The sequence below is a fragment of the Eptesicus fuscus genome, chromosome 4 (genome assembly GCF_027574615.1).
Source record: "Eptesicus fuscus isolate TK198812 chromosome 4, DD_ASM_mEF_20220401, whole genome shotgun sequence".
Classification (NCBI taxonomy): Eukaryota; Metazoa; Chordata; class Mammalia; order Chiroptera; family Vespertilionidae; genus Eptesicus; species Eptesicus fuscus.
In genome coordinates this window covers 91,332,110-91,352,841 of record NC_072476.1, presented here as the reverse complement: position 1 = coordinate 91,352,841, position 20,732 = coordinate 91,332,110, and the positions used below count along the sequence as shown (strand labels likewise).

Here is a 20,732-nt window from a genome sequence, read left to right as displayed (position 1 = left end):
ATATGCAAATTGACCATCACTCTAACACACAAGATGGCCGCCCCCATATGGTCAAAGATGGCCACCCCCATGTGGACACAAGATGGCCACCACAAGATGGCCTGCAAGGGAGGGCAGTTGGGGGCAATCAGGCCTGCAGGGGAGGGCAGTTAGGGGTGACTGGGCCTACAGAGGAGGGCACTTAGGGGTGACCAAGCCTGCAGGGGAGGGAAGTTAGGGGTGACCAGGCCTGCAGAGTAGGGCAGTTGGGGGGAACCCAGACCTGCAGGAGAGGGCAGTTGGGGGGGACCAGGCCTTCAGGGGAGGGCAGTTGGGGGCAACCAGGCCAGCAGGGGAGGGCAGTTAGGGGCGGGCAGGCTGGCAAGTGAGGGAAGTTAGGGGTGACCAGGCCAGCAGGGGAGGGCAGTTGGGGGTGACCAGGCCTAAAGGGGAGGGCAGTATTGGGTGACCAGGCCAGCAGGGAAGGGCAGTTAGGGGCAATCGGGCCGGCAGGGGAGCAGTTAGGCGTCAATCAGGCTGGCAGGGGAGTGGTTAGGGGATGATCAGGCTGGCAGGCAGAAGCAGTTAGGGACAATCAGGCAGGCAGGCAGGCGAGTGGTTGGGAGCCAGCAGTCCTGGATTGTGAGAGGGATGTCCGACTGCCCGACATCCCTCGAGAGGCAGTCAGACATCCCTCAAGGGGTCCCAGATTGGAGAGTGTGCAGGCTGGGCTGAGGGACACCTCCCACAAGCACAAATTTCATGCACCAGGCCTCTATTATGCATATAAGTTCTTTGGTTGATTGCTTCCCATCCACCCTCCCACCTTCCCCACCTTTCTCTGATTTTTAATATCTGCAATAATAAAAAAGTGTACTGCCTATAATCTGTCTTATGTAAATGAAATATAGATTGCCTTATAGGAAGGGATTTTTAGACAAGATAAGCTGTAAGCCTTCTTCCATTCATAAACTTATATATTCTATATTTTATTATGGCTATTGAACAAGAGATGGGCTTTTTAAAAAAGAGGAAAACCTGTATAGACATGCTTACTGCAGTCCTGTAATAAATTCTTATAGGATCTATACTGTATTTGTATTTCATATGAGAAAGAAAATATTTGAATTAGGTTTGCTGGGGTTGGCAAAAGTAGGTTTACAGTTGTGAGTACTTGAAACAGAATATATTCTTGTATTTTTACCTATTAATTATTCTAGGTATTATTTATTTGTATTATAACTATAAACCTACTTTTGACTACTCATATGCAGATGATAATCTTCCATTGAATATGCAAAATAATATAAGAGAAAGCACATGCTATTCAGTTCAAATATCAGATTAGCCAAAGGACATATATATCTTGCCCATAGACACAGACAACAGTGTGGTGAAGGCCAGGGGAGAGGGGGTGATGGTTGGGTGAAGGTATTGTAGTGTCAACAATTTAAAATATAGTCTCTAATAAATATTGTGTTTTTTTAAAAATGAAATAATGTTTTGAAAATCTGAAGTTATACAAATTTAAATAAATTATTATCAAAATGTATCATATTCAAATATTTCTGTCATCTCAATTGTACTTATTACTCCTATGGCTATATCATGTTTTTGGAGAAGGAAAATGGAAGTATGTGTACTATTAAGTGTCAAAATATCTGGAAAATAACATATATACATGAAAAAACAATTATGTTTTTTTTAAAAAATAAAAAGGTGTGGCGTGGCCAGCATGGCACAGTGGTTGAGTATTGACCTATGAGCCAGGAAGTCACAGTTTAGTCTGGGCATATGCCTGGATTGCAGGCTCGATCCCCCATAGGGTTTGCAGGAATCAGCCAATCAATGATTCTCTCTCATCATTGATGTTTCTATCTCTCCCTCCCTCGCTCTCCCTCTCTGAAATCAATAAAAAATATATATTTTTTTAAAAAATTAAAGGGTGGAAAATCAAACTGCTTTAGAATGCTCTTGAATAGGAAGTTGAGATGGAGAGTATAAATTTTAGATGTATCTTTTTTCCATTAAAAAAAAATCTTTATTGTTAGAAGTATTACATGTCCCCTTTTTTACCCCACTGACCTCTTCTAGTCTGCCCCCACCCCTCCACCCCAGGCCTTCACTGCCCTAATGGAGGTGGGGGTGGGGTGGGAGAAGATCAAACAAAGAACTTGTATGCATACAGTTTTTAGATATATCTTCATCTCAAAAGTAAGCCCACAAAGAGATCATGATGTAGGTTTACACTGGCCCACTGGTTGACCCCTATGGACCAGTCCAGTACTTTTCATGGAACAGTGCCGGAATAATAGATATGGAAAAGTATTACAGAGAACACAACTGCTTACATTTCATCCTAGGCTTTATGATTGCACAGGGGTCCTGTCTAATTTGAGAAGTCTCTTTCATTTTACTGAAATGAATGCCTGAAAAGGCAGTAGAACTGAAGTTTTGTCACACAGATGAGATTTCCTTTGATGTTAGAGGAAATTATAACTTTTATACAAACTCTTAGTTCTTCTGACTACATGGCACAAAACATTTAACATCAATCACTCAGTAAAGGTGAATATACATTTATTTTTCCTCATAAAGAATTTATTTCAGACTGAAACATGTATTAATTATAATAATGTCAAACTTATAGACTTAAAGCTGATTTTAAAATAGTATTCAACTAAATAGCATCAATTTGTGAAAATCAATTGCATAGTTGGATATTATGGAAGCTTACTTCACTGAATTTTGTGGGTTTTTTTTGTTTTTGTTTTTTAGAAATATATGATTTAAGAGTCAGCTCTTATCTCATTAACAAATCTAAACCTCTCACATAAGTAGAGCTAAATGTAGTCAGACATGCAAATAAAAATTATTGCATAATTGATGGTATTTAAAACTATGGGTAGCCTTAAAAATGAAGCAGATATTTCCAGTTTACACAATAGTAACTAAATAACACAAAAAGACCTGAAATGTTGTTGTTATGCTACCAGGTTATTGATCTTAATTCAGTTGCTTAATCTTTCTGAATCCTGGGTTCCTAATTAACAGAGTGGGGATTTGAAGTTCTATTTCCCATGCCTACAACATTAAGTTGTTTCAGTGATCAAATGAGATGATCAAAAGAAATTTGTCAAATGCAAGAGCATCAGTTGTTATGCAAAATAATTTGAACAAAACTGCCCAAACTGCTAATACTATTTGTATTCCTTTCATTTCAAACAAAAATACTCACTTGACTGCCATTTGAATGGCAGTTAAGTAGAAGTGAAAATGTTAGTTGAAATGCAATAAAATAATTATTCTCAATAGCGATCATTTTAGATGTCAGTTACAACATAGCAGGAAACATTAAGATATAAACTGTTGAAAATATTTAGAAGTGAGATAGCTAACATTAAATAGTAATTTTCAGTTATAGTTCTTATCTTTTTAAAAATATATTTTTATTGATTTCAGAGACGAAGGGAGAGAGAGAGAGAGAGTTAGAAACATCAATGATGAGAGTGAATCATCTATCAGCTGCTTCCTGCACACTTCCTACTGGGGATCGAGCCCAAAGTTGGGTCATGTGTCCTTGTCCAGAATTGAACCCTGGAGAACCCAGGACCCTTAAATCCACAGGCCAATGCTCTATCCACTGAGCCAAACCAGGTAGGGCTATAGTTCTTATCTTGAAAGAGGTCACATATCATGACTGAAGGTTCATAATAATTATCTTAGCAAACAAACAAACAAGTTAGTTTACATGGATTAGCATATACCTACCTACTCCAGACATTTCAGGAACACTGGCAGTGTATAAGTCTTTTGTGAATTTTGGTTCATTGTCATTGATATCATGGATTTTAATGATAAATTCAGATTCAGGTTCCACCTGCCGTCCAGTCTTTCTGTCTATAGCCTTGGCACGAAGAATGTACAGGGATTTTTCTTCTCTGTCTAATTTCTTTGCGGCATGAATATCTCCTGTATTTTCATCTATAACGAATATACTGCCAGCCCCATCTCCTGTTAATATGTACTTTAAATTTCCATCTCCTTTATCTTGGTCAGTGTGAAGCTTCAGAGAAGTAGAAAAAAAAAGAGTTCTATAAATATATGCATTGTTATTACAGAAAAATAATGTTGGTGCAAATCAATTTATCTCCACATGACAGCACTGGAACAATGATTGCAATGGTTATCTTAATTTTCACTGTGGGAAAACTAAGTATATTATTTTTATCATTCTCAAAAATTTTAAACAATTGTATTTCTACACCATAATGGACCAAATTTAAAATATAACAAAAATGAATATATCTTTCTCAAAATAGTGTTTCTAAAATATTTTAATAGACCGCTAGCTATTTAAGCCTCTAGTACATTAACAAAAATAAGGTTATTAACTTAGATCTTGAGTGTAAAATATTAATATTTTGACAATTTACATTTAAAATTGATTACATTTAAAATTACTAAACTCAAAAGAAGGGATATAAGGAATTTCTCAACTTATGGAGATAAGTTTAGGAAAAATATTGGATTTTGAAGTTATTTTACCTCCTTTCAGTGTAACATTGTAGATGCACAGGTTCTGTCATCGGAGAGACCAATCAGAGAGAGAATTTTAATCTCATATATTATTTTCTATGGGACTTTGGGAGGGTACTCTTTCAAACACAGTGATCTCAATTACTTTTTTAAATTGACATTTTATGTATATATAAAATATCAAGTGAAATAAAACATGCATGACTTTTCCACTGGCCATTAATAATTTAATGAAAATATGAAGATTTTTTTTCATAAATTATCTTCCTTCTTCTGATCCATACCCATCTTAGAAATAAACTTCTTGTGTATAAGGATGTTCATTGGGTGTTTGAAACAGATAAAACGTGTTTGCATTGGAAAATAATCTTAATGTGTTTGCAAACCTAACACTATTCTGAAACTTGTGTCTTAACTAGCCGATGTCTGCTATATATTGTCTTTGAACCTGATGAGGTGCTTGGTAAAGGCAAAGATTTGGTAGTGGAAGAAAGTAGTTACAAATTCCAGCTATGATCTCATGACTAGTTACAAGAAATGAGGACTGTAAATTGTCATAAATATGTCCTCTTTATTTGTTAGGAATATATTTGTATGTCTGCATAAGTGAAGCAATTATCATTTTTTCTCTCCTATTCTTTTATCATGCAACGTAAGATGAATTGACTTTATATTATAGTATCTAAGAATTGTTCATATTACATAATTGCATTGAAGTTAGAGGATATCAAGGGGAAGAGTACACATGACTTGACTTCACCTCTTTTGGGGGATGGATCAATGTGATTTTAGTATGCAGGATAGTTGTATCATGTTAGGCGAAATTACACACTTTGTTATTGTCTTTATTTGGAGATTATGGTTTAGGGAAGCGTGAATGGGTATGAAATTGACAAGCAGTAGACTTGTGATGGTTAATTTTGTGTCAATTTGCATTGTGTGATCCTCATATACTCAGTTAAACATTATTCTGGATGGGTCTGTGAGGGTGAGATTAATATTTGTGTTGGTGAACCACATCAAGCAGATCGTTCTCCCCAGTGTGGGCATGAATCATTCAATCCATTGAAGGCTTGAATACAATCAAATGCTGCGTTAAGAGAGACGTTCACTCTGTCTGGGTGTGCTTGTTCTGGGACATCCATATTCTCCTGTCCTTAGACTCAACCTCAGACTGGAACTTGAACCTTCAGCTCTCCTGCTTCTCAAGCCTTCAGACTCAGCATGAAACTATACAGTATTTTGGCTGTTCTATGTCTCCAGTCCACCAACTGCAGATCTTGGGACTTTCCATATTCCATAATCACATAACCCAATTTCTTACAAGAAATATATATATATAAAAGATATACCTGATTCTATGATTCTTGGGAGAATCCAGACTAATACAACATTTGAAAGTAAAATTTGTAAAACCAAAGCAAATTCATTCTTAATCAATTTTTCTTTAAAAGTTAGGTGTGGCTTTATTTGTTTATTTTTTTTATTTGCTTGTTTTAAAATTTGTTTCAAGCATTTTTAATTGCAAAAGTATTCCATAATGTCCAACCGTTACTATCAGCAATACTCATATATCTTTAAAAATATTTATTATATATATAAAAGCCTAAGCGACCATTACGACCAGACAACCGGATGACTGGCCTGTAGCTATGATGTGCACTGACCACCAGGGTGCAGACATTCAATGCAAGAGCTGCCCCCATAGCCAACCTCCTGCAGCCCCTCCCCATGGCCAGCCAGGTGGTCAGTGCATTCCCTCAGCCAACCTCCAGCAGCTGGCCAACCTCCCGTGGTCCCTCCCCCAGGCTGGCTGGCCCAGATTAGCCTGATTGGGAATGGGTGAGATGGCCCCGATAAGCCCCAATCACTGGCCAGGGCGAGGGACCCCACCCGTGCACAAATTCGTGCACCAGGCCTTAAGTATTTGAAATATTCTAACATCTTATTCAGTATTTAATGAGAAAATACATAAGATCTATTGCTGATAGTTGCTAAAATAACTATTAATACTTACTATAATATTTATTTTTGATGTTTTAATAAAGTTCAAATATACCAATATATTTTTAAGAATAGCATGTGGAGTATCAGTCTTAAAGGAAGATTTTTCTTTTTGAGTAAATTACATATTTTTTCATTGTTATTATTATACAGAAAGAACCAAGGAAACATCTTTTATGAGTGTATCACAGAACTTACATACAGAGAAGTATTCTATTCAACAGGCAATGGAAACACTTGGTATTAAAAATGGGTGACTAAAAACCTCTATGGGTTGGCTTAATCATTTAAATGAACATGTTCTAAGTTTGAAATTCAGAGGAGGAAAAGTGAGACATCACTGAATTTAGAATATAGACCTAGGTATAGAGGAGTGGAGGGGTGCAATTATGAAACACCCCATTTTTCTATGTATGAAACATTTTTCCCATTATTTCTTATCCAGTAATACCAGACCCATTACATTTTTTTATATATGTAGTGAATGCTTAAGGCCTAATTTTGATGTAATTAAATTTACCAGCACATTATTTCTAAAGGTATTTTGAGTTGAGTCATAACATCAACCCTCATGGCCTACTACAGCTACCTATAAATGCAATTCCATTGCCAAGCAACAGGCTTGTCTTAGATCCTTTACTTGTCAAATCCCTAATCTTCCCAGAGATGGGGGTGGAGAATGGCTGAGAAGTGTGAGTAAGGCTTCTTTTATTACCATCTCCGTAGGTAGGTAACATGCCTCCTAAGCTAATAGTCAACCTTGGGTGGGAAAAAAAAGTAATAAATAGAAATGAGAGATATGACAAAAGGAAAAGGTTAGTATACCAGGGAGGGATGCAACTGTGCAATTTCCAAGTGAGTGTCTCGGCAACAGAACTATACTCTTAGTTATCCCTCTGAGATCTAATGATGACCAATAGCAAGTGGAGGGAGAAGCTCAGGTCTTGTTACCCCCACAGAAGAAGCACTGAACTTCTGCTCATTTTACCACTGCAACAATAGATGCACTGACTTGATAAACACTGGCCCCACTGTTTCAAATATTCTATGGGTATGTTAAGAGCTCTGAATAGGAGTAAAATAACATTCCTAGAATGTTGTTGGCATGATGAAAAAATCTTAATAACGTATACAGGGACATGAGAAAAAGCTCTTCTCCAATGCCTGGACATTTATCTAGAGAGAAAACAAAGCCCTACTTAAATCAATTAACTCAGAGGGAAGGCAGGGGAGAGTGGGGGGAAGGGGGAGAGATCAACCAAAGGACTTGTATGCATGCATATAAGCCTAACCAGTGGTCATGGACAACAGGGGGGTGGGGGCATACGTGGGGAGGGTTTTGGGATGGGAATAGGGGGATGAGAACAATTAGGTGATACCATAACCAATAAAGAAATAAAAAAAATAAAAAAATTAATAAATAAATTCAGTAAAAACTTTAACAGAGCTGTCAACAGTGGTAGAAAGGGGCTTATTCAGTAAAAGGAAAGACTATCAGATGTCATATTTTCTGGTGGCTTCATAGGCCAGTCAGTAACTGTGTGGCTTAGGGAGCCAAACAAAGGCAATTCAATTGTATGAATACTATATTAAACTTCAGTAATAGTAGTACATTACAAAAATTGTGACTTTTATCATTGTTTTTAAAGTCCAGAATATTACAAAAACATTTAAAAAAGTCTTCACTATGGTTTAAATTTTGGGTTTGATTAGAAAGAGAGGCAAAACTTTGTCATTACACCTGGAAGCCAGTGCCCTAAACCCTTCCCTATATTAACTGGGATATTATTATATCTACAAACCAAATATAATCCAAAATTCACCAAATAATGTTGTTTGGTCACCATCTCAGTCCAGTTAGAATGTATGGCACAACAGGAAATTACTACATTAATCTCTCTGACAAAGCTATAGGATGAACAAATAGTTTGCAAATTAATTTATAGAATTAAATTAAAACCAGACTATTGTAAATAACTCTCCAGAGTGAGAAAATATTTTATGATCTGAATTGAAGTCACCACTTGATAAAAAACTTCAGAAAACTGTCCAGAAAAGGAAGTAAATTTGGCCTTATAAAAATTACACATTCAATAAATGCTTATATCAATATATTTGAAAATGTTCAACTGACTGAAGCCACTGGAGGAATAAGAATAATTGCACTGACAGAATAATATTAAAATAACTCTGTAGGCATATCATCATGTTAAAAAGCGTTACAAAGAAAAATCCTATTAAAATGGTATGAGTCAAATCCAATTTATTGTCAGGGTGTTACTAAAATTAATCTTTGTAAAAAATATAACACAAACTATAAGACAAAAATTGGAAATACATCTTAGACATATATAGTATGGAAATATTGACTGAGGACAGATGATTGACTAGGAAGTGCAATAGTTCATTTGCAACATATTTCCTTCACATTACTGGAGAGAGGTTGAAATTAGGGATATGAACATGACCTATATTGTTGTAAGCATGCTGGGAAAAAAACAACAACCCTATGACAGACTAATGTTATTTGATAGAAGGACAGTACTTACCTTTAAAATTCTTTAGTGGACTATCCGTGTTTTGGGTTGCCTTTGGTTATTAAATCTAGAACCTGTGATTAATGAGGCATGCTCTCTGGAAAATGTCTCTTAAGCTATGTGAGTACATAATGGGGATGCTTCATACCCTAAATAAAACCTTTTTTAAACAGGTGACTGTCCGTCTTACTTAGGATCCATTCTTTAGATGTGGGCTAGAGATGCATACTGTGGGGAACTGGGAAGCTGTACTGAATACCCTGAAGCTCTTTCTCCTTTATATTTTTCCATAGATTATTGTGTCCTTGAAATTATCAGTAAAGCTTGATATTGGGCAATATCTCTGACCTATGCAGATCTGATATGACAATTCCCTATCATTTGTCTTCACTGACAAGGAAAGGACAATCATTTATCATTCCTTAATAGTGACAACCCAATGCTGGTCTCACAGATATCTTGGTTCACAAACTTTCATCCTCAACACACAGGTCTTGAAAAAAAAAAAAAAAGCAATTCCTCCCAGGAATTAATTTAAAATTATGCTGTTTTAAGATTAATTTTCATTGCATTAACCACAAATGTCTCCATTCCTTAAAGAACACAATTCAAGAAGAGAAAAGTAAAAGTTGAATAGGGAGGCTGTTTAAAAAACAGTAAGGAAACTAAAATACATATGCAATTAGAAAACGTTGTATAATTGATAATCTATGGTATTAGCATAAAACACACCGACAACAGTGGTTCTTCACATTAAATTCAGTGTAACCTCAGTGTTTATAGAAATGTTTATATTTCTGCAGCTATTTCCTCCTTTTTACTGCAAAACATTACAGTTTATACTTAGTAATACATCAGACATTTTCTTAAGAAAACCTAATAAGGCAGTAAATTGAAATATATAGCCATTATATCATTTTGCTTTAATTATACAGTGTGAATTTGAAACTATAACTATCATTCTATTATTTTTTCTCTATTATACTTCAAATTATTTTTTAAATAAACTTATGCACCAGTACACTACAAGTGAACTCACAAAGCATATTTTCCTAGACATTGCCATGGATACTGCCTTAATGAATTTACCCTTCTACAATAATGAGTCCTTATTTCTTTCTCCTGTCTGTACTTTCTAAGTAGTTACCTAGTCAAATGGGTTTACAGGCAAATTATAAGTAAACACTCTCACAATGACATTTCCATTCCTAATTTTTCACTGTATTTTCAAATCTAATATTCAAATGCTTGCCTTTCCTAACCATCATTGTGCCAAAGAAGCCATTTAAAATGTTTTATGGTCCAAATAAAATTCTCTATTTCTCTCTGAGCCATCCACTGTTTATCCATCCTCTCACCTTGCCTTTTCCAGCATACTCCACAGTGGTCAATAGAGTTACCTTTTGTATGCTTGATTGCATCAAAATTATTTCCTTTATTTCACTCTCACCCCCTTTATCCAAGCGATGTGTAGATTCTATAATCTCCAGCTTTTCTTTTAACATATTAGTTCAAACCACCACTGTTGACCACTTGAATTACTTTAGTAGCTTCCTACTCAGTGTCCCTGAATCTCTCTCATCTTTAGAATCCGTGTTCCATATAACAACCGGAGTGATTTTTCCCCCAAAATAGAATTAGTTTATATGAATCACTTCCTTAAATCAGATCCATGGTTTTCATTTTTTTTTCATTCCAGTAAATCTCTCTCTCTCTCTCTCTCTCTCTCTCTCTCTCTCTCTCTCTCTCACACTCACACACACACACACACACACACACACACAAATCAAATAAAACCAAAAGATTATTATGGCTTCCAAGAACCTATGTGACCTTCCCTCTTTGTCCCTCTTAAAATTATCTACTCACTAGAGGCCCAGTGCACGAAATTCGTGCACTCGGGCGTCCCTCAGCCCAGCTTGTGCCCTCCTGCAGTCCGGGAGCCCTCTGGGGGATGTCCGACTGATGGCCTAGGCCCGCTCCCCCCAGGGTGCATGCCTAGGCCATCAGTTGAACATCCTTAGTGCTGCCGCAGAGGCAGGAGAGGCTCCCGCTGTGCTCACCAGCCAGGAGCCTGGTTTCTGGTTGAGTGGTGCTCCCTCTGTGGGAGCACACTTACCACCAGGAGGCAGCTCCTGCATTGAGCGTCTGCCCCTGGTGTTCAGTGCACATCATAGCGACTGGTCATTCTGCTGTTTGATCAATTTGCATATTAGCCTTTTATTATATAGGACTGTTTCCCTCCTCATGCACTAAACTATATCCATATTGGCTTTCTTTCTTCACCATGGATCTCAATGTAGCTGAGCACAAACTCTTTAATTTAGAGTGACAGATTAATTACCTTGCTCAAGGTCATGTTAGAATTTTATTGCAGAAAGGCATTTAAAACAAAGTTTCCTGACTCCTCATTATTCTTTTCTCATTTCTTTCTATAACACATAAATTCCAATTAGCAATAACACTTTCCACAGTTTCCTTCATTAGTGGTTAATTATCAATTTTGAGTATTAATTATCTCTCTAACTACAGTTATGGAAAATTAGGAGCTTTTTTTTCTTTTTGGTAACTGCCCATTTCTTCCCATTCTGGAAAAAAATAAATCACTCCTCTTTGAAGATAAAACATTATTCCCATCCTCTTATGGAGGAAGAGGCTATAGAAGAGGTAGAAGCTGGGCACTAGTTCATATACTTGTGAGTCAGTAAAGATTGAAATAATGTCCCATATTGAGTTGGCTATTTTGAAATAAACTAAAAATTATCATTGAGGTAAAACAATTGTATAAGCTGGATGATCACAGGATATATTCACCATATTTTTCAGGAAAGATAGTTTTTACTGTGGGGTAAATAAGTAAAAGTTATACTGGATGGCAATTGCATTTGGTGTCTAAAGAAAAGCATCTGAAAAGAAATCTATGCAATATACAATTTGTCCAGATTAGTTTTTATTTTGGGAAAGAAGTTCTGAAATATCCCCAAAGCAGTTTACTCATCAATTGAAAGTCCTCCAAAAAAACAGAACGATTGGGAAACCAGTCTGTGGAGTGGAAAAGAAAAGCTCCCTCAGGTTTTTGGAGGAAATAACTTTTAAAATACTTAAATGGCTAGTTTACTTGGTACAGTTAAGAATTAAACTTGTTGATTTTAATATTGTTGTTACATCTAAAACAAACATGTGATGTTATGATAAAATTATAAAAATAAATTATAATTTTATCCTATATAATAAAGAGCTTATATGCAAATTAGACCGGACAGCGGAATAACCTTCCAGAACAACCAGTGAGCAGGGCCAAGGGGCCATGAGGCAGCTGGGGCCATGAGGCACTGGGGCTGTGAGGCTGAGACAGCCGGAGCTGTGAGGGCCTAATCTTGCATGACTTTCGTGCATCGGGCCTCTAGTGTTATAATAATTCCCACAAAACTTTAAAAATTCAAATTCTGTGTTATGTGTCATTATAAAATTTAATTTAAATGATAATTTAAAATGGACTGTTAGAATACTTTCCTAAGCTGTTAGCACTTAATTTCAACTAAAACCAAACATCACTAGTCTATGATTTCTCAACTATTTCTTTTTTAATTGTTTGCTTTCTTTTCAAACATTAACTCCCACTGTCTAGAAAGTCTTCTCTCTACTTCTTTGAAGTATTCCTAATTGTTCTTCAGGGCTCAGGTTCAATGTTACAATATGTAGAAGCCCTTTCTTATATCCTGTGTTAGTTTCCTATTCCTGCTATAACAATTTACCACAATCCTAAAGGCCTAAAGTAATACATATTAATTAAGGTGCAGTGCTCTAGGTCAGATGTCCAACAGGTCTAAGTAGGCTAAAATCAAGATATCAGTAGGGCTGTATTCCTTCTGGAAGATCTATGGGAAAATCCATTTCCTTGTCTTTTTAAGTTTCTAGGGCCTACCTAATTGATTCCTTGGCTTTTTTTTTTTAATTTTCACCTGAGGATGATTTTTAGAGAGAGAGATGGATATCGATGTGAAAGGAACACATACATTGGTTGCCTCCTGCATGGGCCTGGACGAGAGCATGGGTCTGGGCTGGGGAGGAACCTGTAACCTAAGTAGGGTACCCTGGACCAGAATCAAACCTAGGACCCTTAGGTCTGCAGGCCAATGTTTTATGCACTGAGCCAAACCAGCTAGGGTCTGATTCCTTGGCTCTTAAGTTCCTTCCTCCATCTGCAAACCCTGCAATAGCAGGTCAAATGATTTTCACATGGTATCTCTCTGACCATTATTTTCTGGTTGCATTTCTTTACCAATTTATCTCTGTCTCCTCTGTCTCTATCCCTATCCCTGTCTCTATCTATCTATCTATCTATCTATCATCTATCTATCATCTATCATCTATCTATCTATATCTATCTATCATCTATCATCTATCTATCTCTCTATCATCTCTATCTCTGTATTTCAAGGAGAGCTGAATAGCAAGCTCAGTTCTCTTTTGCCATACAATGTACCAAAGTCATAGATTCTAGGTATCCTATCTAATAACAGAATAATATGCAAATTAACCATCACTCCACTATACCCAATAGCCATGCCCACAAGCCAATCAGGAGTGAATATGCAAATAAACCCAACCAAGATGGCTACGGCCACAGAGAGCAGGAGGGAGGCTTGGATTTCCCCAGCAATGGAGGAAGCCAAGCTTCCCGCCTGCCCTTGCCGGCCTAGGCCTCCACTCAAGGCTACAAAGTTTCAATGATAGAAGATACATAAATGCAAACAGAATTGGTGGCAGCCATGGAGCTGGAAAGAGCAAGAGGCTAGGGTTGCACCCAGTGATGGAGGAAGCCAAGCTTTCCACACACCCTGGCCAGCCCAGGCCTCCATTCCAGGCTACAAAGTTTCAATTGTAGAAGATAAATAAATCCCAGATACCAGGGGTCGCCGGGGCGGGGTGGGGGGGGGCATGGCCAGCCTGCAAACCAACACAGGCCTCTCGCCCAGGCTGCCCCATGCTCCAAGGGACCCCCCACCCTGATCTGGGACACCCTTCAGGGCAAACCAGCCTGCCCCCACCCATGCACCAGGCCTCTATTCTATCTAATCCTATCTAATAAAAGAGTAATATCCAGATTGACCATCATTCCAACACACAAGATAGCTACACCCATGTGGTCAAAGATCCTGCCCCCATGTGGACACAAGATGGCCACCACAAGATGGCCAGCAGGGGAGGACAGTTGGGAGGGACCAGGCCTGCAAGGGAGGGCAGTTGGGGGCGATCAAGCCTGCAGAGGAGGGCAGTTAAGGGTGACCAAGCCAGCAGAGGAGGGAAGTTGGGAGTGACTGGGGCTGCAGGGAAGGGCAGTTTGGGGGGGACCCAGGCCTGCAGGGGGAGGGCAGTTAGGGGTGACCAGGCCTAAAAGGGAGGGCAGTTAGGGGTGACCAGGCCTAAAGGGGAGGGCATTTAGGGACAAACAGGCTGGCAGGGGAGCAGTTAGGCATCAATCAGGCTGGCAGGGGAGTGCTTAGGGGGTGGTCAGGCTGGCAGACAGAAATGGTTAGGGGCAATCAGGAAGGCAGGCAGGTGAGCAGTTGGGAGCCAGCAGTTCTGGATTGTGAGAGGGATGTCCGACTGCCTGTTTAGGCCTGATCCCACCGGGATCCCCACTGGTATCGGGCCTAAATGGGCAGTCGGACATCCCTCGAGGGGTCCCAGATTGGAGAAGGTGCAGGCTGGGCTGAGAGATCACCCCCCCCCCCCCCGTGCACGAATTTCATGCACCGAGCCTCTAGTTAGGACATAAGCATATAGTTCTTCCTATCACATATATTCAGGTAGATTTTCTTACACTAATCAATCTTTCTATAGTTAGCAGATAAGTGATTGATATATCATAGACTAAGCTACACTAACCATTAGTATCGTATATAATAAAAGCCTATTATGCTAAGTGTTTAGTCGGCCATTCAACCAATCAAAGTGTAATATGCTAATAATAATCTAAGGCTGCTCACCCGCTTGCTATGACATGCACTGACCACCAAGGGGCAGACAGTCGACCAGTCGACCAATTGCTATGACGTGCAGTGACCAACAGGGGGCAGATGCTCTGACCGATAGGTTAGCTTGCTGCCGGGGTCTGGCTGATTGGGACTGAGTGAGGGGGGCTGGACATGCCCTGGAGCCCTCCCGGGCTCCCTCCCTGGCTGGCCAACTCCTGCATCTCTCCCTGGCCCCGATCATGCACCAGTGGGATCCGTTGGCCTGGCCTGCTCCCTCGTGCAATCTGGGACCTCTTGTGGGATGTTGGAGAGTCGGTTTCAGCCTGATCTTGCAGGCCAGGCTGAGGGACCCCACTGGTGCACAAACTCATGCACCGGGCCTCTAGTAGTGTAATGGTTAAAAGGATGGATTCTCAGAGACAGACTGACAAGTATAAAACCCTAAGTCTGCAATTAATACTATATGACTGAAGCAAATGATTTAGCCTTTCTGCATCTCCATAAAATCATCATAATAATAGTGATCACCCTTAGAATTCAGGTTAAGTTTTTAAAAATATATGAAACAATAAAATATTGTTTATGGGCTATGGTTAATACTCAATAAAGATTATACATAATCATTAGCAAATTAAAAAAGTTGGCCTTTCTTCTGCTTTTTTCCATTTAGCTATGAGCACATCTAATTATTTGTTATACTTAGCACTTAGCTTTTAAGATTTCCTTAATTTGATAACTTCTGTACATCCAATTTTTATAAATTTATTTTACTTTCTTTTTTGACAATATCCATTTAGTTGAATTTTAATATCACATTTTTAATTTCCATCTAAAATACTAAACTAAGTAAACTTATTTTAAAAAATATGTTGTTATTGTTTTTAGAGAAGAATGGAGAGGGAGAGAGAAATAGAAACATCAATGATGAGAGAAAAATCATTGATTAGCTGCCTTCTGCATGCCCCACACTGGGGGTTGAGCCCACAACCCAGGCATGTGCCATGACTGGGAGTTGACCATGACCTCCTGGTTCATAGGTCAATGCCCAACCACTGAGCCATGCTGCTCAAACAATAAAGTTATTTTTGAAATTTGTGATCACATTTGCTATAGAATAGTATTGAATACATTTTATCCTATATAATAAAACCCTAATATGCAAATTGACCAAACAGTGGAACAACTGATTGCTATGACACTCACTGACCACCAGGGGGCAGACACTCAACCAGGAGCTGCCCACCAGTGGTCAGTGCGCTCCCACAGGGGGAGCACCACTCAGCCAGAAGCTGGGCTCACAGCTGGCGAGTGCAGTGGCAGTGGCAGAAGCCTCTCCCACCTCCGCAGCAGCACTAAGGGGCAGTGAGCCCTGCTTCTGGATGAGCAGCGCTCCCACTGAGTGGCCTCTCCCGCCTCCGCTGCAGGCAGGTGGTAAAGAGCAAGAGGTCCCGGACTGTGAGAGCCCCAGACTGAGAGAGGGAGGTCTGACTGCCAGCTTAGGCCTGATTCCTGGGGGGTGGATCGAGCCTAAGCCAACAGGTGGACATTCCCTGAGGGGTCCCAGACTGTGAGAGGGTGTAGGCCAGGCTGAGGGACCCTCCCCTCCAGTGCATTAATTTTGTGTGGTGGGCCTCTAGTATGATAATAATAAGGTACATTTATGTATAATGTCAATGAGAAATGACCTTAAAAACATAAGTTAGGAATAATAAAATCTTGTTATTAAAGATTATTTTGTTGCCAAATTGCTATTTCCATGAATATTTGGAATTACTTACTTAAATTACAAATTTTATGCACAACTATCGCCATTATGCAGATTCCATGCTATACAACAGTATGTTTTCTTTGCATCAGATTAATTATATGTTCTGGAACTGCCTATATTTTAAATAAATCACCATTATTTTACATAAGATTCTATTTAAAGATTACCTGAAAGTCATTGTGAGACTTCTGATTTAAAATAACAGATTAAGCTAACAAATTTAGCTTCCCATTCTCTCTCACAAACAAACTTAAATATGATGAAAAACTATTAAATGAATAAATTTACAATAATGTGGAGAACAGGACTGATGCACTCGTTAATTTTAGAGAATTCCTGGAGGAGAACACATGGGTAGGATATACTAACACCTTATTATGAAAAATGAGATATAAATCTCAGTGAACAACTAATAAAACTCTAGTGAGGAGCAGAGGAGTCTGGTTTTGGGTTTGTTTGTTTGTTTGTTTGTTTGTTTGTGTTTTAGTACATATGAAACCCCGTAGTTAACAGAAATGAAAAGTTAAAATAAGAAGAATGGACATTGAGAGATATAAGAATGGTTTATAAAATGTCATCATTGGTTGCCTGGTTTTTGTTACCTTTCTTTCAATTTTAGAAGATAAATAAATCCAAAAAAATTGGCTGTGGCCTCAGAGCAAGCAGGAGGCTTGGTTCTGCTCAAGGCTACATAGTTTCAATTAAAGAAGATAAATAAATCCCAGATACCAGGGCCTCTGCTTGGGGTAGGTGGGGGGCATGGCTAGCCTGCAAACCACCACAGGACCCTCGCCCAGGCCACCCCATGCCCCAACAGAATCCCCACCCTAATCTGGTACACCCTTCAGGGCAAACCAGCTGGTCCCCACCCTTGCACCAGGCCTCTATCCTATCCAATAAAAAGAGTAATATTCAAATTGACCATCACTCCAACACACAAGATGGCTGCCCCCATGTGGACACAAGATGGCCACCACAAGATGGCCAGCAGGGGAGGGCAGTTGGGAGGGACCAGGCCTGCAAGAGAGGGCAGTAGTGGGCAATCAGACCAGCAGGGGAGGGCAGTTGGGAGGGGCCAGGCCTGCAAGGCAGGACAGTTGGGGGAGATCAAGCCTGCAGGGGAGGGAAGTTAGGGGTGACCAGGCCAGCAGAGGAGGAAAGTTGGGTGTGACCAGGCCTGCAGGGAAGGGCAGTTGTGGGGGACCCAGGCCTGCAGGGGAGAGCAGTTGCGGGGGACCAGGCCTGCAGGGGAGGGCAGTTAGGGGTGACCAGGCCTGCAGGGGAGGGCAGTTAGGGGCAAACAGGCTGGCAGGGGAGCAGTTAGGCATCAATCAGGCTGGCAGGGGAGTGGTTAGGAGGTGATCAGGCTGGCAGGCAGAAATGGTTAGGGGCAATCAGGAAGGCAGGCAGGTGAGCAGTTGGGAGCCAGCAGTCCTAGATTGTGAGAGGGATGCCAGTAGGATTGGGCCTAAATGGGCAGTCGGACATCCCTCAAGGGGTCCCAGATTGGAGAGGGTGCAGGCTGGGCTGAGGAACACACCCCTCCATGCATGAATTTTGTGCACCCAGCTTCTAGTCCATATAATAAAAATATGGGGGCTAGGTGACTAGGAAGTGAATGCTTAGAAGGTATGAGACTTCTTTGCGAGTTGATGAAGACATTTTGGAAATAGAAAGAATGGTGGCACATTAACAATGTACCAAATTCCATTGAATCATATATTTCAAAAAAGTAAAAGGAAAAAGATAAAGCAATGAGACATAGAAATTTGGATTTCTTTCATTTGATCTTTGTTTCTCTTCTGTTATCTTGAAATTTTACTACATAAAGAAAAATCACCCTCATTGCTTCTGGTGAGGGGATATAAGCAGATCAGTTCATGGTGAAAGAATTATTCATTTGTATTTAAGCAATCTTGCATAGATATTTAGGTTCATTCCTTTGTTATTGTCATTGGTTGTTATGTTAAGTGTTATAATGAACTAGAGGCCTGTTGCAGGAAGATTCCTGCAAGAATAGGGCTTCCTGCAGCCTTCTCTGCCACCCTGCCTGCTTCCCTCCCTTCTCTGATGTCCCTCCTGCTTCCCTCCCTTCTCTGCTGCCCCACTTGCTTCTCCACAGCTTTGCTTCCTTCTGCAGTGCTTGGCTTCCTTCTACGCTGTCTTTAGTTTTCGCTCTGCACATGGATATGCAAATTAACCGCCATCTTGGTTTGGTTAATTTGTATACTCACTCCTGATTGGCTGGTGGGCGTGGCTTTTGGGCTTAGCGGAGGTACAGTCAATTTGCATGTTTCTCTTTTATTAGATAGGATACTGTTGTACATATATCTTAATATATTTCTAAGAGTACATCTACTGGGTAAATTGCTAGTGAGTGAATTGCTACATCAACTATTATTTTATTTATTTTTTGTTATTTTTGATTACTTATCACTAAAATGCACTTCAAAATCCCTTGACAAAGTATCAAACTTTTTCCTTTATACAAGTTTCATTGAAAAAGAACTAATTGCTTTAATATAATTTTTGTTGTTTTGAGTGAAATTAGAGAATCTGTTCTTATGTTAGCAGCCAGAAAAAGATTTTTGGAATGGTGATCATGTAAAATTTTTAAAATATCAATGTGATAAATTAGTGCATGAAAATAAGGCAAACACAGGAATTCTATTTAAGTGGGTTCTGAAAAGTTAGCTCTTACCTTTGTATGTATGTTCCTGCTCATTGTGATTCTTGTAAAGAATCATTCATTATAAACCTGAGATATCCTGGCATAGTAACTGGAACTAACAGATATCAATACAGAGTTATAGTTTAATTGGACTGCATTGATACTTTTAAAACCCAAAATGGCCCTACCTGGTTTGGCTCAGTGGAGAGAGGTTTCCAGGTTTGATTCCGGTCAAGGGCACCTACTGTGGTTGCAGGCTCCTTCCCGGCCTGGGCCCTGGTTGGGGCGAGTGCAGGAGGCAACCAATTGATGTGTTTCTCTCACATCAGTGTTTCTCTCTGTGTTTCCCTCTGCCTTCAACTCTCCCTAAAAATCAATGGAAAAATATCCTCGGGTGAGGATTAAAAAACAATAATAATGAAAAATAAAATAAAAAAATAAAAGAAATAAAACACAAAATGTCCTTTGCCTGATACCTGTACTCATTATTTCTTTTCATTCATTTTCCTTGTTTTATTTCTAACATCAGGATCCTAGATTTTGTTTTTTGTTTTCCTTTATCTTCTGCTGATTTTACTTGTGCGTTGAAAAATAAAATTTATATATGTATATGTGGATATATTACGTGTGTTATATATCTTATATCCATGTATAACTTTTCCAGGTAAGTCATGTGAGTCTCAATTTCTTAATACCAAAACCAATTTTAAATTCTTGAAAATTTCAAATGACACTTTTAAATTAAAACAAAACTAAAGCGCTGGCCAGTTTGGCTCAGTGGATAGAGCATGAACCTATGGACTGAAGGGTCCCAGGTTCGATTCTGGCCAAGGGCACATTCCCGGGTTGTGAGCTTGATTCCCAGTAGGGGGTGTGCAGGAGGCAGCTGATCAATGATTTTTCTCATCATTGATGTTTCTATCTCTCTCTCCCTCTTCCTTCCTCTCTAAAATTAATAAAAATTTATTTTTAAAAAATAAAGATAAAATAAAGATAAAAAGGTAGTAGTAAAACTTGAGTTTTAATAATTTAAAGGTATATTAGGCTTTTGTTTTTATGGAAATGTTACAAATCTAAATAGTAATTGTCTTTTTGTTTATACATACAAGTCAACTTATAGTTACTAATCTAAATTACAGTTCTTTATAACCTATTAAAGTTTTGCAAAAAGCTTAGTGAAGAAATAACCATGAGGCACATTATTTAGCAGTAAAGAATACTCCCCATAGATTTATTCATAGTTTTTCTAACAG

General features: G+C 39.0%; 1 protein-coding gene across 1 annotated transcript in view; it reads right to left on the bottom strand.

Moving 5' to 3' along the window:
• CDH9 (cadherin 9) overlaps positions 1-20,732 on the bottom strand; it is a 63,217-nt gene that overhangs the window by 24,286 nt on the left and 18,199 nt on the right. Inside the window, exon 2 of the mRNA XM_008161790.3 lies at positions 3,751-4,045. Within this exon, the coding sequence (XP_008160012.2) occupies positions 3,751-4,045 (295 nt within the window). The remainder of the gene's footprint in view (positions 1-3,750; positions 4,046-20,732) is intronic.